Source organism: Kogia breviceps, chromosome 6 (assembly GCF_026419965.1).
Source record: "Kogia breviceps isolate mKogBre1 chromosome 6, mKogBre1 haplotype 1, whole genome shotgun sequence".
In the NCBI taxonomy this organism is placed as follows: Eukaryota; Metazoa; Chordata; class Mammalia; order Artiodactyla; family Physeteridae; genus Kogia; species Kogia breviceps.
This window is the reverse complement of record NC_081315.1, coordinates 83,520,375-83,548,290: the sequence shown is the minus strand read 5'-3', so window position 1 is coordinate 83,548,290 and position 27,916 is coordinate 83,520,375. Positions and strand designations below refer to the sequence as shown.

Sequence of the window (27,916 nt, the reverse complement as noted above, 5' to 3'; positions counted from 1 at the left end):
ATTCGAATGATGAATATAGAGGATTATCTAAAAAATTTTAACATGTGAAAAGATTCCCAAAGGGATCCGTTAAGAAGCACATATTCCTTATGCATCTTAAATATTTAATTTAGAAATAACTGACTTTCAAATATTTTGAAACACATACCTACTAGGCAAATCATTCATTTGGTATAAAGTAGGAAAATTATCTCATAGCCTTTCATGACCGTTTTTCTACACAGTAATATCCAGTATCTTAAAGTTTGTTAGTTTCAAATGCTAAATATTAGTTGGAATACTTTAAGATTATTTGAGAAGTTGATTAGTTTAGTGAAGGAAAGCATTTTCCTTTTAAACATGAGTGAAATCCCCTGTTTGCTTGTGTAATATTCCTGATCACATTTTTTTACTTTTGTTTGTGTTTCTCTCTGGCTTTGGTTTAACAATAATTCATGGTCATGTCAGACAAGCTATGGTTCATGAGACAGACAACATATCAGTTAGCAGTGTTTCAGCTGCAGCTTATACAATACCTAATGGTAACTTACAAAAAATCTGGATTCCCACATAAGAAGTCTGGAGATCTGCATTCTGCCACTGGTTCAGTGGCTCAGTGATACTGCCTTTGCAGTTCTCGCGTCTTTCATCATAGTTGCAAGATGGCTGCTGCAGCTTTTGAGCCTTGTGCCTCCATCGAGAGGTGTAGAATTGGGTGGAGGTGGAAAGGAAGCTGATCTGGCAATGGCTGTTGCGTTTTCTAGGAAAACCAGAATTTTCCCAGAGATCTCCTAAACAGATATCAACTTTCATGTCATTGCTAGGACTGGGTTACATGGCCAGGCCAGCTGTGAGGAGGGTGAGGAAACAGGAAGTAGAATTGTTATATAATGGCCTTAGACCATGCATTCCCGACAGGGAAGCAAAGGGAGGAATGTGGGGTGGTGATGATAATCCCTAAGGGGGAGAATTGTTTATTGGTGGGGAAGAGAGGCAGAAAAAAAGATATTATTCTTTTTATGTATATAGCACAGGTATACATACAATACATAAACAGACGTAGAGTATATTTATGGTATTAAAATTTCATGAGTGGGGTGATTAGGGAAAAAGTGTCTAAAAATGCTCTGAGGTGGCTGATAATGAAAAGAACATTGAGAAATAGTGGCGTAGGCCAAGAATGATCCATTGCCTAAGGCTTTGCACAAAGTCCTACAAACAAAATTGGATTATATTATTAATGACAAAGAGAGGCTTGGATATTGAGTAGAAAACTAACAATGCCTGCCACAGATCATGTCATAAATTAAATTAAGGAACAACTTACATTATCTTGTAATTGGTGGTCTCTCATCGGATTGTGAATTTCTTAAGAGTAGGAACTGTGTTCTATTCATTTTTGTATATTAGTACACTGGGCCCTCAGTATATATATTTTGTGTATTGAATGAAACAGTGTTTTACCTAACATTGTTTTACAGCTAGACCAATTACCCCCAGACATTAATTTGAACATATTTCCCCACCCAAAGGGCATCAGTAGCTTCCAATTCCCTACAGGTACAAGGTCTACCTTCTCATTCACATTTCCTACCACATCCTCAACTCTGGTCTGGGGTCCAGGCACACTGATCTACTTGGTCCCTAAACACATATTTGGTCACAGTCCTCTGTGCTTTTGCACATGCCAATCCCTCTCTTGTTACCTTTCCAACTCCTTTTGCCTCGAGACTCTATTCTAGGTCACTTTCTCTGGGAGTCCTTAGGTGGTTCCACTTGCCTGGAAGACCTTTTCCTTTGTCTCCAACCTTTTCAAATCCTTCCCCTCACAGCCTAGTTTAAGTCCTACTTCTTCGTAAGTTCTTTTCAGTGCCCTCAGCCCATGTGTACGTCCATCCTTTTTTCTTTTTTTTTCTTCCTTTTTTGTTTTTTCGGTTTTTGTTTGTTTTTAATGATTCCCATCCTTTAAAAATCCTGTTGTGTTTCTGATCTGTTTCACTCTTTGCTGTACCTAATTAAGTAATTAAGTGTAGCTAATGTCTTTAGTTGTTAGTTGCCTGACTCAAGCATTTATATCTTGTCTCCACAATAGGCTAAATTCCAGGAGAGCAGGGAATCTCTCACAAGGACCAGTGTAGTGCTGTGCATCTAGGAAGCAATTAATAAAAGCTGGTTAAATAATAGACAAAATTGATAAATATCAATAGATAAAATGAGAGCCAGTAAGTAGTTGGACATTTTGCTTTCTTTGCCGTTCTAAAACCCACTGTATACTATTTGTGGTTTAACATTAATAACCCAGCACAGCACCACGGGGATTCACTCACAAGAGAGTAACCTGAAGGCCTGATTTAGGAGCTAGAAACCATCCACTAGCTCAGTTCTGCCTTCCATTTCCTGATCCTCTCTGCGTGAGAGAATTGGAAGCATGGAGGTGTGGTGTAAAGCTCAGGGCTTTGGAGTTAACCAGGGTCAAGTTATTAATTTCTCTGGATCTCAGTCATCACATCTGCAAAAAAGGGGATAGTATTATTTACCTTGTGGGATAGTTGTGAGGATAAAATTAGGTCATATATAAAAGTGCTTGCTTCAGGATCTGGCACCGTGTAGGCACTCAATATGTGGTGCTGTCGATGGCTTGGTTTATCAGCCTGATGTTTTGGGGGCAATATGTCTTTGCTTTATTGAATTTCCCTCTCAACATTCCTCTGAAGAGAAGAAGTCACTTAGGAGTACTTATTTAAAAGGTATTTTCTACCCAAGGAGTTGGAATAAGAGTAGCATCTACATTTCATAATATTTTGAGCCAGAATGAAACCCTCCTGTCTTATGCATGATGAGAGAAGCACCTAGAGGTGAGTAGTTACTCCTGGTTATGAGGCCAATGACAGAGATGAAATTGAACTCAAATATCCTGACTCCTGATTAGGGCTTTTCCCCCTTGTCTAGGGTTGCCAGATCTAGCAAGTAAAAAACTAGGATACTAGTTAGATATTGAATTTCAGATAAACAAAGAAATATTTAGTATAAGTATGTTCCATAGCTATTAGTTTAAAAAATAAAAACCCTTTTTAAAGAACAAATAAGAAAAAATAGATGTGAAGGGAATAGCTTATTGGCAAGCTATTTTAATAAGAGTTGACAACTTGCCTTTACAAGGGGAAAATGGCACTTTGGAGAAGTGAAGGTGTTGATTTTTTAAAAAAATTGTATTATTATAAAAATTTCAAACACATCTAAAAGTTCCCATAAGCTCATCACCCAAATCCAGCAACTGTCAAGATACTGCCATATTTGTTTAATCTTTTTCCCCCTTTGCTGAAGTACTTTAAAGTAAATTCTAGACATCATGTCACTTTACCCACATATGCTATGTGTATGCATCTCTGAAATCGAGAATATTTTCTTACACTAACATGTGGCCATTAGCCCACCTAACAAAATTAACAGTAACGCCTTGGAAACTTCTAATACCCAATCTATAATCATATCTACCTGATTGTCTCAAACATACCTTTTCATAATTGACTTATTTAATTCAATATCTAAACAAAGTCCATCCATTATACAGTTGTTATGTCTCTTAAGTATCTTTAATGTTGATTGTTTTTAATGGCAAAATGAAGTATGAGGAAAGACACTGGTTGATGTCTGGGGGTAGTTTTATTTAGATTCATACAAGTTGTTTGATTACTCTTCTGTAGATAGTACTGTACAAAGACCGGAAGAGACTTTGCAAAGAGCGATGTCATAAATGATTGTTTATGAGATGATCCATTATGGTAGTTCCATTGCTTTGTTTGCAACAGATGAAAGAGAAGGAAAGAAAATGGAGAAAGAGAGAACTTGTTTTGTTTTGTTTTTTGGGGGGTGGGGGGGCGATTGTCTTCTTGTGTGTTTGTGCTGAAGCTGCTTCACATGTAAATTGGGGATAATAATATATTAATTCTTACTACCCAGATTGTGAAGGTCAGATGAAAAGCTGTCTGAGAAAGCTGTGCTTAGATGTGTAACATTGTTTCTCCAATTTGACTGTGCTTCTGAGTCATCCTAGTACTTTAAAAATAGCTTCTCTGGTTCTTCTAAGACCTACTTAATGTGAATGTCCCCATGAGGGGCCCAGGAAAACATTTTAAACAACCTCTAATTTTGATGATGCTCAAATTTGGAGATCACGGACTTTACCCCGTGGACATTGATTAATTCATCTGTAAACTGAGGGAATTCCCTGGTGTTCCAGTGGTTAGGACTTGGCGCTTCACTGCCATAGCTCCAGGTTCCATCCCTGGTTGGGGAACTAAAATCCCGGAAGCCGCGTGGCACAGCCAAAAAAAAAAAAATCTGTAAATTGAAAATAATGATACTTCCCAGGGCTAATGGTATATCACAGCACTGTGGGGTGAGTAGCAAATGCAGTGAATAAACACCAAGTACTTCCTTAATAGCTTAGTCATGATCAGTGTTATGAACCCAGGTGATCCTCATCCACACGTTGGACACTTGACTTTGAGATGGATTAGAATTCTTCAGCTTTCTCTATTCCCCCTGCAACATTTAGTATAGTGCCTAGCATGTAGTCAGAGTGTAGTACATATTGGAGGAATGAGCACATGAATGGTATTATTGACAATTCAGATCAATGACCCTTCAGATTATCAATCCACAGATAATATAGGAAACTGATAGGCCACTAGTGCTATTCCAGTTTAGGAGGGGCCTGGATTTAGATGGGATTAATGCCCAGTGCCTTACCTCTCTTTGTATACAGTTTTTGTTTTTTGGTGAAACTTTCTTCTTCTCCAATCAAAACTGGCTTTGAGGATAGAGAGAGACTTGAAGCACATTCGTATAAATGTGGAAAGGGTAAAAAGAGCTTTATCTTCCAAGGATATTCACGTTTCAACAAAGTACTGAGCCTCTGGAGAAAGGGCTGTTTCAGTAGTAGGAAGGATACCCAGTCGGGACGGGACTTCCCATTACCCTGATGTCCCCTGTGGAGGTGGGTACCTTCTGGTAAGGCTGACCCCTGAAGGAGACATGCTGTGCCTGCTGTGCCAGCTGGTTGGAAAGCCCACGTGTCAGACTTTCTTGCAGGGGATGCTTATTGGCAGGGATGGCAGCTGCTGCTGATTGATGGGCAAGCTACTTCCTTTGCCATCTCCCTGTGGGGAGGGCTCCCCTGAGCTGGGCCTCTGGATGATCCCAGATCAAGAACTGTTCTGTGGGGATCTTATCAGATGCTTCTGAACTGCTGTCCTGCTTCAAAATGAGGAACCCTGAACATTCAATTCTATGCACAAGTAAGAGTGATGACTCATAGTCGAAAAGACACTGGAATTCAGCCAGGAGAATATCGTTAAAATGAGGAGATGGGATAACAGATTTTGCATGTGATAGAGAAAAGAAGTCCTCTATCTCTTTCTGTGCCCCATGATGCAAAAAGGAGGGGACATAGTTTGACTACTGATAGTTGACTCTGTGACCGTAAAGTTTCCTGGGATCTTATTTTAGAAAAATAGCCAGTGTGGGGAATTCCCTGGTGGTCCAGTGGCTAGGACTCCACGCTCTCACTGCCAACGGCCCGGGTTCAATCCCTAGTTGGGGAACTAAAATCCCACATGATGCATGGTGCAGCCAAAAAAAAAAAAAAAAAAGCAAGTGTGGGTCGCACTCTTCTACTTCCTGATTACGCCCACCCGTGCACATACACACGTACTCATGGGCCAGGCTAGTAAAGCTTCATGGGAAATGGAACACTGAAGAGTTCACTGGGAGGTTTTCAAATTTAATCTTACAAGGTAAGCACTTTGGGGTTGATAAACCCAAAGGAAGTGTTCTGATGGATGTCTGCATGAGATATGTGAGTGTTACGAGACACAAGCAAAATGTACAAGTGAAGAGGTGGTTACAGGAGGGTGGAATGAATTTAGGGGATTATCTTCTGATGCATTTCAGTTCACTTTGGAATTATGGACATGAGAAGTTGGCTAATGCTGATGTCCTGGGGTTTCTTTTGGAACCTTACTATTGTCTCTTGAAAGTAATTTCAGGTGGGCTCGTACCACTAAGGCAAGACTTGAGTGGCCTAGTACATGAAGATGACTGAGCGTCATCTCCTGAGAAGTTGGATTTATATGAAGAGATATTGATCAGAAAAAAGAGGGTTGGTGATCCATGGAGACATAGAAAACAAGCAAGTCTGAGAATCGTACTCTGGCAGTGCCCATCCATGCATTGTCAGTGGCCAAAGAATCTTGGCTAATAAATTTCCTGTATTTTGATCCCATTCACAAGGCCATAGAGAGGAATTGAGCCTTAGGCTAAAGCATGCCCTTGAACTTTCTGGTACTCAATGACAAAAGGAAAGGCATTGCCATAAATCCTAACTGTGGCAACTATCTCTGTTATGCAAGGAACCTCTTTTCCTAGGATCTGAGTTTCCCCAGGCATTTTTCTAGCATGTTGAGCAAGGTGGTATAGGCACGATCCAAATCACTGGAATATTCCAAGGTGTTTCTTGTTTGTTTTGTTTTTACATGAGTGGTATCTGAAAGAGCTATGAGGAGTTCCAGACTAAGAAAGGGACTTACAGACCCAGTGAGACCTGCTCTTCTGACAGATGAGGTGCCTGTGGTGGTGGTGGGGGGGGTGTCCTGGACTGGTTCAGGGACATTTCATTAGTCAGGGGCTAATCCTGACCCAGGATCCAGGTCTCCTGTGTCATACTTTCTTGAAAGTGACTACGGTATCTGGTGATACTAGCAAATTCTATTTCTATCCAGGAAGAAACTGCAGGATGCATTTATATTTTCTTTTATAAAGAGTCGTGAGTTACTTTTACAACTCTCTTTTGTTACCGAAGCAGTATATGTTTTTGAAGGAAATGTGTAAACCATACATAAGCACACAAAAAATCTATAATTGCACCAATCAGAGCATTGCTAGCATCTGGGTTTAGCTTCTTACTCCTCTCTATATTTTTATTGAAAAACTCAGGATCATGTTTCACGTACTGTTTTGAACTTGCCTTTTTTCATGTAACAATGTTGTCATATACTTTTTTTCTACATTATTAAATATTTTTCTAAAATAATAAGGAGTTTAATGATAAAAGAGATGTGTGTGTATGTTTTACTCCTTTGAAAAGTTATCCTTTCTGGCAAGTTGTCTTGTGTTTAAAAAGTTAAGACAAATGAGGGCAAAAATGAACAGAAGTGTCAAGTCCATTCCACAGGGAGTGTGTTTTCTGGAAGTCCCTGCTGCTAGAAACACATTCATAATTAGGCCTCCTGGTTTCATACATGTTGATAATAGCTGTGTGGAGGTGTGAGAGTTGGCATAAACGGTGAACATCAAACTCCAGGTAGGAGCTCTGGATAATCTACAGAGAGTTGCAAGTTACCCTGCCGAGAGCAGATATTCAATAGTTATCCAGTCCCTCTTCCTGCTAGGACCTGGCCATTTTAATGTTATGGGGAATGCTTTACAAGGCCTGAGAACTTCTCAGTGTGGACATTTGGGAGGCAAATAAATGAGTGATGTGGCCAATGGCTGCTTTCTGTCTCGAGGCAAGCCAGGAGCACACCTTAGAGCTCTGAGGGATTTTGTGCGGTCTACAGTGACATTCCCCTTTGGGCCCCTCTGTCACCTTGGCTGCCTAGTTGTTCTCCTGCTGAGGTCTGTAAAGGGGCTGGGTGTTTTCTCCAATCAGCCTCTGAAAACTCTCTGAAGTGCAAAGTGTTCGCAAGTTCTTTCTATCACAAATTAGGCCAGTGGACTCTAAATTGGACTGGGACGTGTTCCCGGGGAAAAAAGGTACAAATTCTGTTTCTATGTGTACAGCTAAGACGGTTGCAACTGAATACTGTCTTGAAGTCCGACACCAGCTGGGGCCCCTTGTGCTTGTTTGGCTTATGCACCCAGGCTGAGGGCTTTTTAGCACCCATGCCTCTGGGTCAAGTTGGGGGGTGGAGAAGGAAGGACAAGCTAGGGAAGGCGAGAAGAAAAGCACGGGAGTAGGGAAAGGGCATCTGCGGCAGGAAGGTTAAGCTGTCTGCCCCTTCATGCTCTTTTCTGTTAATATCTGTTCTCAAAGCAGTAGCAGGGTTTGAGAGCACTGAATACAATTTTAAAATAAGTTCCACTGTGGGTATTATGTTACCGAACAGCATTGCATGCTACAGAGAAATCGTTCATGAAAGGCAGAGCCCATCGATGTAGCAAACTTCATTGTTGTCTTATTTTAAGAAACTACCACAGCCTCCCAGCTTTCAGCAACTATCACCCTGATCAGTCAGCCGGCATCAACATGGAGGCAAGACCCTCCATCAGCAAAATGTTTATGACTTGATGAAGGCTCAGATGATGGTTAGCATTTTTTAGCAATAAAGCATTTTTAAATTAAGTCATGTACATTATTTTTAAGACAAAATGCTATTGCACACTTAATAGACTACAGTCTAGTGTAAACATAACTTTAACACACACTGGGAAACCAGAAAATTCATGTGACTCACTTTATTGAGATATTGCTTTATTGTGGTGGTCTGGAACCAGAACCTGCCGTACCTTTGAGGTATGCCTGAAAATCTGGTGATAAAGAAAAAATTAAGTGAGAAAAGCATCAAGGAGTATAGAACAGTATGCTGCAGTTTGTATACTAAAAAGAAGAGCAAGTGTGTGTATTAGGATAATTACACATATGCATTCGTATATATGTTTGTGAATACGTGCCAAAATGTAATAGCTTTGGGAAAATGAATGAAAAACTTAATACAATGGTTGCCTCTGGGAAAATGGCCTGGGGCCCTGGAGGGCAGGCAGAGGAGGAAGACATGATTTTCACTTTTGTACTCTTTGAATTTTACCATAGGCATGTATTATCTTAACTATTCAAAAAGGTAAACATAAAAACATTTAAAGATTACATGTGAGCTCAAATAATAGAGAAAAATAATGCTGACGATGAGTTTCTGGAAGGCCTTCTAGAGGAGGTGGTGTCTGAGCTGGGCTCTGGGACAGGTAGAACTTTACCAGGAAGAGTCAGAGCAGAGAAGATTGTACTTTAGGAGATGAGAGCGACACACTTAAGATTACTAACTAAGGCAACATTAAGAAACAAACAACCCGGGCTTCCCTGGTGGCGCAGTGGTTGCGAGTCCGCATGCCGATGCAGGAGACACGGGTTCGTGCCCCGGTCCGGGAGGATCCCACGTGCTGCGGAGCGGCTGGGCCCGTGAGCCATGGCCGCTGCGCCTGCGTGTCCGGAGCCTGTGCTCCGCAACGCGAGAGACCCCAACAGTGAGAGGCCCGAGTATCACAAAAAAAAAAAAAAAAAAAAAAAAGAAACAAACAACCCAATCCAAAAATGGGCAGAAGACCTAAATAGACATTTCTCCAAAGAAGACATACAGATGGCCAAGAAGCACATGAAAGGATGCTCAACGTCACTAATCATTAGAGAAATGCAAATCAAAATTACAATGAGGGATCACCTCACACCGGTCAGAATGGCCATCATCAGAAAATCTACAAACAATAAATGCTGGAGAGGGTGTGAAGAAAAGGGAACCCTCTTGCACTGTTGGTGGGCATGTAAACTGATACAGCCACTATGCAGAACAGTATGGAGGTTCCTTAAAAAACTAAAAATAGAACTACCATACAACCCAGCAATCCCACTCCTGGGCATATACCCTGAGAAAACCATAATTCAAAAAGAGACATGTACCCCAATGTTCATTGCAGCTCTATTTACAATAGCCAGGACATGGAAGCAACCTAAATGCCCATATACAGATGAATGGATAAAGAAGATGTGGTACATATATATATAATGGAATATTACTCAGCCATAAAAAGGAACGAAATTGGGTCATTTGTAGAGATGTGGATGGATCTAGAGACTGTCATACAGAGTGAAGTAAGTCAGAAAGAGAAAAACAAATATTGTATATTAATGCATATATGTGGAATCTAGAAAAATGGTACAGATGAACCAGTTTGCAGGGCAGAAATAGAGACAGATGTAGAGAACAAAGGTATGGACATCAAGGGGGGAAAGTGGTGGGGGTGGGGGTGGGGGTGGGGGTGTGATGAATTAGGAGATTGGGATTGACATGTTTACACTAATATGTATAAAATAGATAACTAATAAGAATCTGCTGTATAAAAAATAAAATAAAATTCGAAAATTCGAAAAAAAAAAAAAAAAAGATTACTGAGTGAGGAAAGGCAGGGAGAGTTTGGGGGATGTTTCATAGTCCCAGGGCAGCAATGGCTTAGGTGGAGTGGGGATGGGGAAGAGGAGAAAGTAATGAGACAGCTGGTGGGAAGGAGGTTATTTTATACTTACCATTCACAAACTGGCCCCAGTGTTCCTTTCCAGTTGGCAAAAGCCAACTCTCTACCCTCCAAATACACAGACCTTTCTCCCCTGCACACCTGGGCACCGGCCGCTTCCTTGGTCTGGATGCAGTCCACCAATCACATTTTCTCTCCCCTCTGAGACCGATACCAGATGTCTCTCCTTTCTGCCTCTCCCACTCCCACTGCCCTTGAAGATTTAAGCACTCTGTCCTCAACATTCTCTTGGCATTCTGCACTTACCTTTATCATGGCACTTGTCCATTTAAATTTTAATTTTTTTCTCGGATGAAGCTTAGCGTAAGGTCATTTGTAGGCGGAAGGTTGCTTCTTTTCTCTCTAGTTTAGGATTTTATTCTCTAAGGTCCCAGCTATATGGGGCCTTAGTCTGATGAAGTACAGCCATACCAGCTGCCTTTGCATGGCCATCGCATTACCTCTCCCCAAGAAGTCATTTCTTCTATAGAGAGCAACCACAACAAAAAAGTGAGGGTTAGAGACATTATTAGCAAAGTAGGAAAAAAAAAATTTTTAAAAACCTCTAAGCCTAGTCTAAACCATATTAACATTTTCTTTGTTATCTTTTGTCCCCATTAGGCTCTATAAAAGTATTCCTAGTTTAAAGGCAGACATCCTGTCATTTTTTTAGACTTCTATGGATTTGGAACTTAATGTTCATGGAACATTATGTATGCATAAGCAATGAATTAAACAGCAAAAAAAAAGAATTTTGCTCTTGATAGTTTCAGGGTCATTATGAGCTTGTTTCTCCCAGTTTCCTGGGAGAAGTTGAGCATCTAGGGAGACAGTTGATGCATCTAGGGAGATAGTTAATCCCACTGCTGTGTATTATATCTGCAATATAATTAATATAGAAAATATATACATTGATATCCCAAAAGGGGATTTTAAAAACCTAAGAAAGGCTGTACAGACTTGTGTTCTTAGGTTATTCCTCTTTGCTCCTCTTCTCCCTTAGACAACTTAGGGAGTAACTGCTGTGTCCTTAGTACGGTTTTATCTGTAGAGCAACACATATTGGACAAGCTAGAATTCACAGCAAGTCTGGTTTTCTCCACCATTGCACAGATAACTTTCCTCTGCCTGGACCCATGCCATTCTGGCCATTCTGGGCATTCAAGGCCATCAGACCAGACTTGTACATTTATTTTTCTACATAAATGAGATTCTTTAATGAATCATTCAACTGCTTCCTTTTTCAGTTACTAATATATCATGGGTACCTTTCCTCACGATATGTACAAGGTTAACCTAATTCTATTTTTTTATTCAAAATATAGTTGATGTACCATATTACATTAATTTCAGGTGTACTACATAGTGATTTGACATTTGCATGCACTGTGAAATGATCACCACAATAAGTCTGGTAACCGTCTGTTCCCGTACAAAGTTATTATTGACCATAGTCCTTATGCTGTTGTATTACATTCCTGTGACATTTATTTTATAACTAGAGGTTTGTACCTCTTAATCCCCTTCACCTATTCCCCCCTCCCACTCGTATCCTAATTCTTTTTAATGATGTATCGGATTCCACTGTATGGATACAACAGAATTAATTTAACCACTGCCTTTTGATACTTTTTAGTTATCCTCAGTTTTGTTTTTTTTTTTTGCTGTTGTGAATAATGCCGCAATGAAATTCTTTTTTTCAAAATATTTAAAAAATAGATTTATTTATTTTTATTTACTTATCTTTGGCTGTGTTGGGTCTTTGTTGCTGCTCGTGGGCTTTCTCTAGTTGTGGTGAGCGGGGGCTATTCTTCATCATGGTGTGGGGGTGTCTCGTTGTGGTGGCTTCTCTTGTTGTGGAGCACGGACTCTAGGCACGTGGGCTTCAATAGTTGTGGCACGGGGGCTCAGTAGTTGTGGCTCGCAGGCTCCAGACTGCAGACTTAGCAGTTGCAGCAAATGGGCTTAGTTGCTCCGTGGCATGTGGGATCTTCCCAGACCAGGGTTTGAACCCATGTCGCCTGCATTGGCAGGTGGATTCTTAACCACTGTGCCACCAGGGAAGTCCTTCAATGAAATTATTGCACATATTTCTTGACTACTTGTATAGGTACAACATGACAATGGGTTTAAAGAATTAGAATTGCTGGGTTAAAAGGTATATGCATTTAAAATTTTGATAGCTACTAGCAAGGATATACCAAGGACATGGGGGTAGAAGGGGTCCACCCCAGGTATAGGCAGTGAGGGAGTACATCATCTGCTGAGAATTTAAAGACAATAATAAAATCAATGGGTGTTTGCTTTTTATTATCACCATGTGCTGGCAGTGATAAAGTTAGAGTAATGCTTAGGGGTGTGTATGGATTCCATTAGAGCTGACTTCGGGAGAATATTGTGATTCCCCAAACTTATGGCACTACGTATTCCTGATTCCTGTTTACTGATTCCTAAACAGTACATTAGAATTAAAGAATGATAGCTCAATGATTTTAGAGCGTATGAAACAGAACTTGACTTACTTCAATTCTGTTATTCTATGTGACTTTTTGGAGTTTTGTGTTTAAATTTAAAACAGTGAAGCAGAGTGCAAATTGCAAAGTGTGATATTTCTGGTTGGTAATTGCAAGTTTTAGTTTGTACAGGAAATATTTTATTGCGCTTGAATAGTACTTTAAAAATTGAAATTTATCTTTCTTGTGAATTGTTACTTGTTTATTTTAAAGCTACAGAATGAGTCAAAGAAATAATGATTGTTCCTGACTCTTGCACATTATTACTGAAGCTAATTTTGCCATAAAAATGAGGAAGGGCTTCCCTGGTGGCGCAGTGGTTGAGAGTCCGTCTGCCGATGCAGGGGACACGGGTTCGTGCCCCGGTCCGGGAAGATCCCACATGCTGCGGAGCAGCTGGGCCCGTGGGCCATGGCCTCTGAGCCTGCGCGTCCGGAGCCTGTGCTCCGCAACAAGAGAGGACACAACAGTGAGAGGCCCAAGTACAGCAAAAAAAAAAAAAAAAAAGGGAGGTTAAAAAATGATCAGCTCCAGGTGTCAAAAACACAAAGTGTGCCACTGAATTCTGTCATATTGCCTTAACCACTGCGCCACCAGGGAAGTCCCGAGCACATAGTATTGTTGTAATGATTAATGAGCTAATTTTCATAAAGCACTTTAAACAGTATCTGACCAATGTGTTTTTTATTATTATCCTTATCTACTAAGGGTCAGGCATGCCGCTAGGCATGAGAGATAGAATCTTTTTAATTGCCTTAAAAATCCTTCAAACTATTCACTATTATCCACATTTTACAGTTCTTGTTATGTGAGTTGCCGAAGGTTATACTGCTAGTCAGCGATAGAGGATCTAACCAAGACCTCAACTCCACAACCTGGGCTCTGCAAATGATGGAATATCAGCAATTTTATACTTTGAAGCTGAAACCAAATCACCTCACTCCATGCAGTGCTCTGGGCTAAATATCCTGAACAAAATACCTTGACTTCTTTTACAGTTTGAGCAATCTGTAAATTAAGGGTTTACACTAATTCTAGAGAATGTTGGAAGCCTTAATGATTGCCTCTAAAGAGAGATGATCTCTCTCTCAAAGGAAGTTAATTAGAAAGAGAACATCTGTTTGAAAAAGAGTTATATATTAATACTGGGATTTATCTTTTGAGTAAAAAGCCACCAATTTGGAACCTATATCTAAGCTATGTATAAGGGTTTACATTTTAAAATTAAGGAAATTAAGTATGGGATATAAGATGTAGACAACATATATGTGAAAAAATACCGTGTAGATGGAAAAAGTGCTGACTCAGTGATCCAGTTTCTGGGCTTCAAGTCAGCCCCCACTACCTAAACCACTTCTCTCTGGGCCTCGGTTTCCTCATGGGAAAATGAGTAGGTTGAACTAGATGACCTTTCAGGTATCTAATCATGCCAAGTTTCTTTCCACAATCAGGGGACATGCTATTTCACATTCTATTTAGTGGTTGCTCAATGATGGGGGAGTACCAGGATTTGGGGGAATTACCAGAATTCATGGACACAAAACATATGAAGAGAAAAAGCTACATGTTTATTTAACCAAGAGAGGATTAATATCCTTAATCTCTAAAAAGATTTTTTAAAATATTTAAGAAATGATGACCACCTTACTAGAAAAGTAGGCAAAGTAGGTGACTTATGAAAGAAAAAATGTAAGTAGTCAACAAAGAGATGAATTTTAATTTTCACTAGTCAAAAATGAAATGCAAATGAAAACAGATCAAACTGGCAAATATTATACCCAATGATGGCAGTGTGAAAAAATGAAAACTCTCATATACTACATATGGAGTACCAATTTGTCCAAGTTTTTCATCTTTCTTGTTCCAGTAATTGTGCTCATACCTATTTATACTAAAGAAATAATTGTATATTTGTACAAATTTATTTTTTAAATGTTCACTCAGTGTTATTATAGTAAAAATTAGAAACAATTTAAATAATAGTTGGTTCAATAAATAATGCTATGTTCATATAATGAAATATGATAGTCATTAAAATTATGTTCAAAGAATGTCAATGATATAAGAAACATTTATGATATAAATGTTAAATTTAAAAAGCAAGATGCCAAACTATATATATACGATATTAGTTTTGAAAAAAAAATGACACACTGAAAAAACGAAACAGGAAAATGTACACTAATATCTCGCAGCTTTTGGTTTTAGGTGGTAGTTGCATTTCTCCTTTAGGTCGTTTAGATAGTTCAGTATTTTTTAAATGTTCCATAACATGTATTAACTACTTTTATAATCAGGCAAAAAAGGTATGTAGAGGTGATTTAGACAAAATGAGGGGAAGAGTTAGCCAAAGTGAGGAGGCCATCTTCAGTCTGATTGGATCAGCAAATAAGGGAGGAAATGTTGCTCACCACTAATGGTTTGAGTATGTGTGTTGAATGATGGTGTGGTGGTGGTGGTGGTGGTTCTGGTGGTGGGGGGAATGAGGGAACCCTGGGTTTTCTTCGTTACTGATGGTGCTTTGGAGCTGGCAGGTACCATGGGCTTGGTGGAGGTCTACCCAGGTATCAGGTAGATTTCATGTTTTCACAGTAAGTAAAGATCAGACGGAGCTACTTTAAGTCTAGGGGGAAAACAAAATCTGAAAGTAGAAGCTCTTCTCTACCCCTTCACCTTTTCAGACAAAAAGAAAGACCCCCAGAGCCAAGGGTCTTCCTCATTCTCAGAGTTGCTTTGATTTGTGATCTGGTTTTATGTGGGTAGTCCATTTTCACTCTTGACTTTCTTTTCTTTTTTTTTTTTTTTTAAGTTATTTTCATTATAGCTTTTTGCTGTTTTGCAAAGAGCTAATTCTGCAGAATTGGGGTAAGGAGGGCCAAGGGAAGTTAGTGAACGTAGTTATACCAGTTAGGAAGTTCACATAATCTCAAAGTAACTTCAAGAGTATCCTTTGACTAGAATACTTTCTAGCCATGGCCCTTACTTCCCAGGGGCAGATGGTGATGTCTTACTGAGATGCAGGTAGAGCTTGTACTTGAAACTCAAGGCTTTCTCTTTATGACTTGGCTGGGAATCCTCACCTTTTTCTCCTCTATCTCTCTTCCACCAGGAGGCAGGCTCTAAGCCTTTGCACTGTCTACCTTTATGTCACTTATTTGATGCATCAACATTCCTTCAAATACTTGAACAAGTCACTGAGGCGCAAAGTATACTTTTTATTTTTTAGTGATACTTTTCTGCATTTTCTCTAAAACTAAAGATGAGAATGAAACCACAGCTTGGACGAAATGCTATAGAAAGCAAAAGTTCCCACCCTTTAAAACTTTTATCATGAAAAAATTTGAATATATATAAAAATAGTGAGAATAGACTAACATACCCCCATGTACCATCATTCAACATCAACAGTTCTCAATATTTTCCCAGTCTTATTTCATCCATCATCCTTAGTTTTTTTTTTCTTTTCTGGAATAATCTAAAATAAATCACAGACATCATATTCATTTCAGCTGTCTGATAAGGACTTTAAAAATGTATATCACTGGGCTTCCCTGGTGGCACAGTGGTTAAGAATCCACCTGCTTATGCAGGGGACATGGGTTCAAACCCTTGTCTGGGAAGATCCCACATGCTGCGAAGCATCTAAGCCCGTGTGCCACAACTACTGAGTCTGCACTCTAGGGCCTGCGAGCCACAACTAGTAGCCCACGTGCCACAACTACTGAAGCCGGCGTGCCTAGAGCCCATGCTCTGAAACAAGACAAGCCACCACAATGAGAAGCCTGCGTACCTCAATGAAGAGCAGCCTCTGTTTGCCGCAACTAGAGAAAGCCCACGTGCAATAACAAACACCCAACGCAGCCAAAAATAAATTTAAAAAAATAAATATATTTTTTAAAAGTATATGACTACAATGTGATTATCACCTAAGAAAATTAGCAATAGTTCTTTAATGTCATCAAACACCCAGGCCGTATTCAAACTTCTTTGAGTATCTAAAAAAATATAGAAAAGACTTCAAAAACTCTCTCATGAGGAGGAAAAAGAGAGATGGGCTTAGGACATTTCTGAGAGGAGGCATAATTACTCAGCTTAGCTTGTCCCTTAAAAAAGAACCAGAAGCCAGAGGTAGTGCTTCTAGGAATTTTAAACAAATTCAGCTGTTCAGATATAGAAAATTCTTGTCTTGGACATGATGGGGGTTCATAGATATTCTCCAGCCTAAAGGGCCCTCAGATCAGCCTTTTCTGCCTTTGCAAGCCAAACTTAAAAAACAAAGGAACACACACAAAGCGCTTCAAAATTGTACACAGAACTCATGCTTTTAAAATGTGTTTTTTCATTTTATTTTAAAATGCACAGAAGCAAGGAGAAGAAAATGAGAATCAGCTACAATCTCAGGACCATAGACAATTCATCTTAACATGTTGGTATATATACTGCTCTAGACATTTTCATAACTGTGGAATCATACTGTACATATTTTGAAAACTGCTTTTATCCCATTCAGCAAAGGGACCCTTTTCCTGTGTTAGTTAACATACTTGTACTCTGCTATTTTAAATCGTATTGATTACAGGAATAAATTAATTAGTTTATCCAAGAATCACCTGTTCTTGAATAATTTTTTCCCAATATAAACAACATAGACAAGAATATGTGTGTAACTAAATATTTCATGTCAAAGTTTGTGGAAGAATAAGAATTCTCCTCACTGCCATCCGTTTTCCCTTCTCACTCATTCTCATCCCATATAATGTAGCCAGATTCCCCTTGGTTCTCCTGGAATCTCTCTGGCACCCCGATCTGAAATACCACACTGTCCCCTTGTCTCACAGACCTGTCTCTCCTCCAGTGTTTGTTTCCTGTTTGCCAGTGGCTCCCTCCGAGGTCCCCAGGCCTCACAATCATCTCACTTTGGGCCTGCATGTCAGCTCTAGCTCTAATAATCTTACAACAACCCTTCAAGGTAAATAGATAAATAACAGATACTTCTATAGTACTTACTCTGTGCCAGGTACCATTCTACGTGCTTTACATTCACTTACCCATTTATTCCCATACGGCAACCTTGTATGATACTATCAGTATTGCCTATTTACAGTTGAAGAAGCTAAGGCTTAGTGACTTTGGAGGCAGCATGGTTTCAGAGTCCAGACTCTTAATCACTGAGCTATACTGCCTCTATTGACAAAGGTGCAAAACTCAGAGACGTTAAGTAATTCACTCAAGATCTCGCAGTAAGCAGCAAATGTTGGGGCCAAACCCAAGCTTGCCTGATCCCAGGGTCTGTGCTCTCCTTCTTACTCTGAATTGCCTCTTTTTATTTAGCAGGGGTTGTCAAACTTTTTCTGTAAAAGGCCAGATAGTAAATATTTTAGGCTTTGTGGGCCATAAAGTCTCTGTTGCAACTTTGAGTTGTAGCAAGAAAGAAGCCATAGAAAATTTGTAAATGAAAGATCATGACTATGTTCCAAAAAAATGTTATTTATGGACACAAATTTGAATTTCACATGATATGCCCATGTCATGAAATACTGTTCTTTTTTTTTTAACCATTAAAATTGTAAAAACCATTCTTAATTCATGGGCCATACAGAAACAGATGGTGGGTTTGGCCCACAGGTGACCCATAGTTGACAACTTTGCTTTACAGTGTCATTACATTCTAGAATGGTTAGATATGCATGTATTTGCCTCTTTGCTTTCTCTCCTTGAACAGTTCAGCTTGGGCCCCAAATGTGCATACCCAACTGAGAAAATATGAGTCCTTCAGTAAAAGAAATTCCCTTAGAAAGCAGTTCAGAGACGAAGTGACCTTCCCTTGAGTATGCCTCATGGGGTTCCACCCTCAACTCCAAGCAGTTTTTCAGAAAATTCCAACTACTTTGAGACAGGTACATTTTCCCATCACTTTATTAGTTTTGACATGAGGTTCTAGAGTCTTTAATGGTGCTGTGGGCCGTTGCCTGGCTGACTAGCCTTGTTTTTGACTCTGAACTTGGACCAAATTGAGAACTCTAGACCTTGTGGAGACAATCCAGTTACTGTGCTCTTGGGAGAGGAAGGGACCATTCAGAGCAGGGTGGGTGGGACAGAGGAGGGGAAGGGTGCCAGGGTCCCTGCTTGGCCTGGGGTCAGGGAGGCAGCGCTTCTGGCTCAAAGAGGCATGGGACTTAGTGATATTCCATTTAAATTCAAATATAATGGGATTAAATAAGCTTTAGGTTTAAGAATGTAAATACTGCTTAGAACGTTGACTCTGGAGAACAGTAATAAAAGCTGTAAACCAGCGTCTTGCAAGCAAACTTTCAGAATTAAATCCACTTGGAATACAGATGATCTGTGTGTAAAAATAAACTGATTTAAAAGTGATTTTCTTTTTGTGATTCAGAGGAGAAATTTAATCATTATTTGTAGCAATTAGAAATGAGCTAAGGGGAATTACTGAAGTAGCGTTGAGAATTAGTGAAATGAACTCTTGCAAGATGAAAAACTTACAATAAAATATTCCTTGAGAAGATGTTCCCTGCAAAGGCAGTAACCTTATTTTAAAAAATACTTATTCCTGATGTTTAATCTTCATACAGAAAAGTGAACACATCATAGGTCTGTAGCTTGAAGAATTTTCACAAAGTGAACACACTTGTGGAACCAGTTTCCGAATCAAGACACAACCCACTTCTTGTAAATATCAAGAACTCCTTATTTGTAGGAGAAGCGGAGTAGGGACCTGTTTGGAAGGGATGGCCGGAAAAAGTGTCTCGAAACTGGGTTTGCTTAGGAAGCATGGTTTTACTTGAGGTGCCTTGGGTAAGGCAATGGGAATTATGGGGTGTGGGTGACACGTGGAGCTGCTGCAGCTCTGGGGTCACCCTCTGTTTAGGTCTACCTTTGCCTCTGCCATTGCCTCACAGTGTGACTGTGACGGGACTCCCCACCCCCTGAAGTCTCTGCAGTTGTGAAATGTTGATCTCCATCCGGACAGAAGCCAGCTTGCTCACTGTTACACTCTCAGGACCTGATATGGTGCCTGCCACACAGGAAGCCCCAAACAACCGTTTTTTAAAAACGAAAAAAACAACTCATGAATAATGGATACAGCCCTTAGAAGATGCTCAGTAATGTAAATAAAAGTCACAAAATGACCCATTGATCCAGTAATGCCATATTCGTAAAAGTATTCCCCAAGAAAATTTTTCCACGTAAAAGTAACTTCTATAAATGAATATATATTTTATATTTAAAATAACACGTGTTAATTATTGTGAAATATTGAAACTAACTCAAAGACTGCTAGCAGTGGGGAACAGCTGTGCAATTATGAATTGTTGAAACATTGAAAGCTATTTAGCTAAAACCTGGCAAGTATGTTGGTTATGTTGAAATAGAAAGTTTTTTAATTTGGAAAAAATGTTTAGAAGATATATACAAGTGTGTATCTATTACAGAAAGAAAACTGAATGACAATTTGGACTGACCAAGCTTAGAAGTGGCTATGCTTTTCCTCTATTAAGTTGCTTAAGATTTTTTGAATTGATTCTCTTTCCCCAGAAGAAAACAAAACGAAGTGAAGCACCCACTCCCCTACTACCACCCCAGCCCCCCCGGTACGTGGAGCCCTGCATCCCCAGCAGGGCCTGCTCTTGCTTGTGGTGTCCCTGTCAGACTGCGAAAGTGTCGTTGAGAGAAGGCGCTGGAGGGAGTTGCTGAGCGCACAACTATTTCCTGATCATCTAAGTGTGTTAGCTTCACGGCAGAAGCAATTTCCTTAATGAATGAATTGGCTGCTGCCAGCATAAGTCCTTTGCCCAAAATTCTTACAAGAAGGATGACATTTAGATGTATTCTTTATCATTGACAGGCTATCCCTGGCATATGGCTGCCATGGGTTCATCTCTTTTAAAAAATATCAGGGTTTTATCAGCATTTTGAAGTAAGCCACAGATTCAGTCGAAGCCCAGATAACCTAAAATCTGCAATAATAATAATCAGTCAATGAAAGTCATAATTTCATCTTAGTTTTATATTATGCTCTATCATTGCTTTCATTTTTAATTTATATTTTATTATTTTTATTATTTTTTATTTTTGGCCGTGCCACACAGATTATGGGATCTTAGTTCCCTGAATAGGGATTGAACCTGGGCCCTGGCAGTGAAAGAGCCAAGCCCTAACCTCTGGACCACCAGGGAATTCTCTGTTTTTTTATTTTATAAATTATTATTATTATTATCATTTTGTGCTCTATCATTCTGAAGGGGCTTTCTCACAAGACAGTCAAGGAAGTATTCTCAAATGTACAACCTCTTGTAAAAGTACAAGCATAAATTATTGCTGTGTTATCATTTCCATATGAAGATGTGAGTCTTCAGATAGAGTCTGGGCGAATATTTGACATCCCAGCATGAAGATGTGAGCCTTCAGATAGAGTCTGGGCGAATATTTGACGTCCCAGCCCCCATGCTTGGACATTCAATATTTGGCATTTTAAATAAATAGTAGTAGAAGTTGAAAAGTCTGGTGCCTGCCCACAGATCCCATGTGCCAGGTTCTGTGCTAAGCCAGACTCTCCACATACTGAATTGTTATAATAATTCCATCAAGAATGTGCTTTTCTTATTTTCATTTTTATGAAGAAACCAAGTCTCAGAGAGGTTAAGTAACTTGGCCAAGGTCACCCAGCTCATGTGTGGTAAAAATGAATTTGTGAAAATCATGTGAATTATTTATTTGATTAACTCATTTGTAAAGGCTATTATGTCTAATTAAACAGAGACTGTAGGTGGACAAAGATAATAATGTCTTGGAGGGGAATGTCTGCATTTAGAGGAGTGATTTTAAAAATTACCTTTTGAAGGAGACCTGTCCTATGGGTCTGTTTTACATTACGTTACATGTGATCTGTCAGGAAGATTGCCAATGGAGGAGGTTATAAGCCCAGACTGTATTAATAACCTTTACTTTGAAATTTGGTCCAAAAGACCTTTCCTTCATCTGAAGCTGGGATGGCCCTGTGATGACGTCCCTTGGCAGACAGGACACCGTCTCCAAGGCTGATCTCATCGTCTGGAGCTCTTTCACCTGTGGTGAATGAGAATTTATTTGACCCTTTCAAGAAATTCAGATTCCGTCATATTTATGTGGCCCGGTTTAAGTGACAGGCACCAAATACGTTTGCTTTAAGCAAGTTATTTTGTTTAACCAGGGGCCTAGCAGAGTTCCTGATTACATAGGTAGCTGTTCAGGAAAGAAAGAAACAATTTTATCCTTACAACATCTCTGACAAGTGGTTCCTAAATCTATCACAATCTTGCAGATGAGTAAAGCGAGGCTTGGAGATTAAGCAAAGTGCTCAAAGCCATGTGGTTGTATAGGTAAGGGAGTCTGATTTCAGATGCAGAAAATGCTAAGGACAGTGCCCTTTCCATTACAGCTAGAGCCAGTTTTTGGAAAAACCTCAAGGGAAAAACCACAGCAAATTTTTAGAGTTCTGGTGATTTCTTCTCTCTGACCTCAGCACAAATTCCCACGTAAACCAAGGACTGGCTGATGAATCAATAAATGAAAGGAAGTGCTTCTGTTACGTGCGGCTCATCACATTGCTCTTTCTTGCAGTTCCCAAAGTGGCTGGGATCCATTAGAGACTGAAGTGACAGAGACCACTGTCGGCTGTGGTCTCCACTCCTTGGAGCAGAAGCCAAGAGACAGCAGTCTGAAGACGTCTCTTTCACACATCAGGTTGCTATTGTGGTCTTTTTCATGTTGGCACCAGAGCAACTGCTTGTGTTTTTATCCGTGGGCTGATTTTAGAGATCAGATCAGCTTCTGCTTCTTGACTGGGTGGGGTCGTGGGTACGCAGTATAATAGATCCAAGCTTCCCCCTCCAAGGATAAGAATGGCTTAGACAAGCGGGGAGCTCCACTGAGGTGGACCCCCTGATTAGTCAGTTTGCCAATGAGGAAGCTCCCCCATCAGCAAAAGAGGGAAAAAAGACTCAATTTCTCCCCTTCTTTTTCTTTTTCCAGTTGAAGACCAGCCTTTGGAGGTTTTCAAAGTAGATGGTGTGTCTCCCTTGGATGGACCGCATGAAGTAACATTCTGCAAATTGCTGTCAGAGGTCCTAGAAACATCTGGTTTCCATTCCTCGTTGTTGAATGGTGTTTGCTTCAGCAGCCCACTGAGGGATCTTTTCCTAGGGATTCTGAACTTGTAACTAGGAATCCGAGCTGGGAAGATGCTGAGTTCCATCAAGTGTGTGTTGGTGGGAGACTCTGCCGTGGGGAAAACCTCTCTGTTAGTGCGCTTCACTTCAGAGACCTTCCCAGAGGCCTACAAGCCCACAGTGTATGAAAATACAGGGGTAGATGTCTTCATGGATGGCATCCAGATCAGCCTGGGCCTCTGGGACACAGCTGGCAATGATGCCTTCAGGAGTATCCGCCCTCTGTCCTACCAGCAGGCAGACGTGGTGCTGATGTGCTACTCCGTGGCCAACCATAACTCCTTCCTGAACCTGAAGAACAAGTGGATTGGTGAAGTCAGGAGCAACCTGCCCTGCACCCCCGTGCTGGTGGTGGCCACCCAGACTGACCAGAGGGAGATGGGGTCCCACAGGGCTTCCTGCGTCAACGCCATAGAAGGAAAGAAACTGGCTCAGGAGGTGAGAGCCAAGGGCTACCTGGAGTGCTCAGCCCTCAGCAACCGGGGGGTACAGCAGGTATTTGAGTGTGCCGTCCGGACTGCCATCAACCAGGCCAGGAGACACAACAGAAGGAGGTTCTTCTCCGTTAACGAGTGCAAGATCCTCTAAACCCCAAAGACTCCACCCAGCAGTCACTTACCACAAAGACTAACTGGGACAGGGAGAGCAGGCAAGCCAGCAAGGGTCGATGCTCCTTCTGGACACGTCCTGAGCAGCCTGAAACAGCATATGGGCAGCATCAGGAAACCTTCTGGATACAGTTGTGGATGAGACTTGGCTACTGGATGTTTTTACGAAATACACTCTACTGAAGAACTCTTTGCCCGGTTTAGTTAGAAGATCCCTTGGGAAACTGTAATGAATATTCCATCTTCGATTACAAAACCAAAGTGGTCTCCATAATTTTGGATAATGAAGTGAGTTTTCCGAAGAATTCCATATTTAAAGACACATTGTATTTAATAATAACAAAATAAATAGCTCTGGTATATCATTAGTTTTCACACTTGGAAAGTCTTTTCCTACCTACTGACAAACACAAATTGATGTATGAGTGGAACGACCTTATAGGGCCCTGCCATATGTTTGTAGTGTTGGTGTTTTCTTTTTTCGCGGTACGCGGGCCTCTCACTGTTGTGGCCTCTCCCATTGCGGAGCACAGGCTCCGGACGCGCAGGCTCAGCGGCCATGGCTCACGGGCCCAGCCGCTCCGCGGCACGTGGGATCTTCCCGGACCGGGGCACGAACCCGTGTCCCCTGCATCGGCAGGCGGACTCTCAACCACTGAGCCACCAGGGAAGCCCCTGTAGTGTTGGTATTTTCGTCTGAAGTAGTAATTTTGTTGGAACCACTTGCCGGCTAGATTTTTTAGGTAATCAGATTTTTAAATTACTGTAAACTGATCCTTGCAATTAATTTTCCACCCACTTGTTTTTCAGAGTTGTATATAAAATACAGTTCAATGACATAATATACTTTAATACTGCCTAATGATTTTAAACAGCTATCATTATATGTCTCTGTAATTATTTTTTTTAAAGCGCATTTCTTATGGTTTTGCCTTTCACCCAAAGAACTCCAGTTCTTCTGTCATTCACCAAAACAGATTGAAGGAAAACCTTTCAGGTAGAGAATCAGACTGCTCACAGGGATAGCAGCAGAACTTGGAACAGACGTGAGGAAGTCTTACTTTCATTTCAGAGACCGCTGCACTTTGCCTGCTTCTTCTGACACCGGGGTTCCTAGCTGGTTGTAGGTCTTGTGAAAGAGCAAAGTCTATATAATTGTGATTTAGCAGATTTGTTATTTGAGCTCTAAACTGAGCTGGCATGGCAACATAATTCATTAATTTTAGGACCTAATCAGAATAATTGGGATGGTGTCTACATGTATATGTACGTATTTAAGGGGAAAAGGGGAATTTATAGCTTTTACTGTTTCATGAATATGAAACACCTGAGTGGAAAAACAAATCACAGATTCCCAGCACAGGGAACAGGAAAACTGTTTATACAGCAATTGCTTAGATAATAAAAATTTCTCAAGGGAAATACTGAATCAATAGGGACATCCCTCCAGCCCCAACCACCATTCTGTCTAATAGCTTAAAAGCAGTGGGATTGACCATCTGTAAAAGCTGAGAACAGAAGACTATGTAACTTAAGAAATCATGAAGGCTAGAACCCAAGTGTTTCATTTGCTCACCTAATCAAAACCTATAACTACTCTGAACCACGTTTATGAAAGTACTTCACTGGTTTGGTGTAACATGCCATTACACACCAATGGTAACGCAGTTGGCATAAATGACTATGATGAGACCTACGATGACATAACCAAACTAATTTTTCAGTTTCCTTATGTGGTAAATTCTCTATAGCTATAATCGATGTCAAAATCAAATCTGTGCTCATCTCCACACTGCCTTCTCTTTTTCCTCTTCTCCCATCCACATTTAGGAAAAGGGCTGGGACCAGGGTCTGAGTCTCTGCGTCCAAGGTTCCCTAAATCCTCTGGGGCTGACATATCTGCCTTTCACCCGGACAGCTCCAGCTCTCCAGTCCCACAGCACATCCTCGGCTCTGTGTCACCTGTGTCCCTTGACTTGAGAGCTACTATATCCAGCTGTCTATGTTGGGCATCCAGAGGGTTGGAGGGCTTCAAAGCTGGCCAGGCAGGGGAGGCGATGGGAGCGCATCTCCTTGTGATATCCCTGTTGACCCTCCTCCTCTTCTCCAACAATCGCAAATGGTCTTAAATAACTTCTGCAGATTTTCCTTCAGGGCCAGTCTTTAAGGTAGGCGGTATTTAACATGATAGCAGGAATAAATTTCTAATGAATATAAGTGGTTGTCCCAAAGCTTTTCCTTCTTTCTTGTTGAAGGGAGATTGGTGGGGACTCTGGGATCTGAAAATGGGAAGGGCCCAGGTAACTGATTCTAAGTGAGGGAAGAGGTGGTGATTCCACAGTGGAAGCGGTGGAGGAAAGGAAGGTCATAGAGGGCATGGTCAAATGACTTTGCCTTCCTCTGGGCCACAGATGAGCCCTCTGCTTGCTGGCTGGAGCCAAGCTTAAAGTCTGTCTCTGGGAACCCTCACATCTGAGAACAGGAATCCATGTGTAAACCCTCCCTAGAAATGGGACCTGGCAGAAACCGAGGCCCGCTGGCGTCCGTCTCCCCTACTAGACGATCATTCTTGAAGGCTGGGCCACCTCCTGTTCATCTTGGTGTTCCCAGGGCCCAGCTCAGGGAAAGAAGCATAGCGAAACAAAGTTGTGTTGAACTGAATTGGAGAGAAGGACAAGAATTGGCCTGATGTGCTGAGAAGTGCTTATGGGAATGAAGCAGACCTCCACCAGCCCTGGGGGGTGGGGAAGAAGCAAAAATGGGTCATTTTGTTAGAATCCATGCAGTGTATGTTCTACATGGCTGTATGTCTAGTTTTCCTGCCTCAACTCACGCTATGTTTCTTCTCCTTCAAAACTTTCAGTGTCTTTTTGTAGACTATTGTGCGCTGATTTCTAACCATGCCAAATAGCAACATTAAATATGCTCTTGTTTACGTGAAAGAGTTGGTTTGAGTGGGTAGCTCATCCTATTCTGCTTTACTTTGTACTGACTAATGGGGTGGCCGAAGCTAGTTGTGATGAAATGAGGCTGAGCGACAAGAAAGTAGAAGGTGTCCCAATGGTTACAGTTTGCGGAGGGCTCCAGATGTGCTGACCCCTGTGCTAAGCACTTGAGCGTGTGTTGTCTCACCACGTGGGGTGAGCACCACCTTACACGGGGAAACTGAGGCCTGGCACAGCAGGTGAGTGGCAGCGCCAGAAGTCTCGAGTGGGTCTGTCAGACTCCAAGGCTGTGCTCAAGACCGCAGGCCTCAACCCTACTAGTCCCTGTATTTTAAAACTTATTTTTAATAAAATATTCCCAGTCTGATCTGTGTGTGTGTGTATGTGTGTGTGTGTGTGTGTGTGTGTGTGTGTGTGTGTGTGTGTGTGTGTGTGTTACGCGGGCCTCTCACTGTTGTGGCCTCTCCCGTTGCGGAGCACAGGCTCCAGACGTGCAGGCTCAGCAGCCATGGCTTACGGGCCCAGCCACTCCGCAGCATGTGGGATCTTCCCGGACCGGGGCACGAACCCGTGTCCCCTGCATCGGCAGGCGGACTCTCAACCACTGCGCCACCAGGGAAGCCCCCCCAGGGAAGCCCCCCCAGTCTGATCTTTATCTTCCCCTTTTATTTTTGTTTCTGGCAATAAGAAAGGGACCCACCTAAGTCACAGAGCACCATCATTTGCAAAGGTGTCTGCTTTAAACCTTGGCTTTTAAGTATAATTTTATAGGTTGACTGCATGTGAATTGGCAGAAATGAAATACATCATGATTTGATGCTTTAGAAACCTTGGAAAAAATTCTCTTTTTCTTCTTTCACTTTTCCACCCCTCAGGTTTCACGTATCTCCTTTGAATGAGGGAGTGACAGGGGAGAGGAAAGCCCGGTTCTTTCCTTTTAAGGATTTGGTACCAACGAAGGGCACTTTACCCAACATGAGATGAGATGACAGGGTTCCAGTGTGGCACATCTATAGGGTTACAATACGATAGAGGGGACAGGGCATCTGCAAGTGTTCATCCCCAGTGCCGAGAAGACTACTCTATGGGTTGAGTCACATCAGAACAACTCAAGGGTAGGGTCCTATTTTCCCTCAGGCTGTATCTCTTCTGATAAAGCAAAGAAACAGTAATCACTAGCCAAGATCCTGAGCAGTTTTTCACCAGAAAAGATAAAACAAGCCACAGAAATTACTTGTAACGTAAAGTTCCTAAAGAGTACTTGATTCAACCTAAAGTTCATGTTTTGGTCAATTCTAAAATAT

General features: G+C 41.1%; 1 protein-coding gene across 2 annotated transcripts in view; it reads left to right on the top strand.

Moving 5' to 3' along the window:
• Positions 1-26,978, top strand: part of RHOH (ras homolog family member H) — a 39,444-nt gene extending 12,466 nt beyond the window's left edge. Inside the window, exons 3-4 of one of the 2 annotated variants that reach the window (XM_059067105.2) lie at positions 22,452-22,574; positions 22,863-26,978. In XM_059067105.2, coding sequence (XP_058923088.1) covers positions 23,072-23,647 — 576 coding nt within the window. In that variant the 5' untranslated portion in view covers positions 22,452-22,574; positions 22,863-23,071 and the 3' untranslated portion in view covers positions 23,648-26,978. The remainder of the gene's footprint in view (positions 1-22,451; positions 22,575-22,862) is intronic. The other variant, XM_067036950.1, reaches the window with a different exon arrangement.
• The last annotated feature ends 938 nt before the right edge of the window (positions 26,979-27,916 follow it).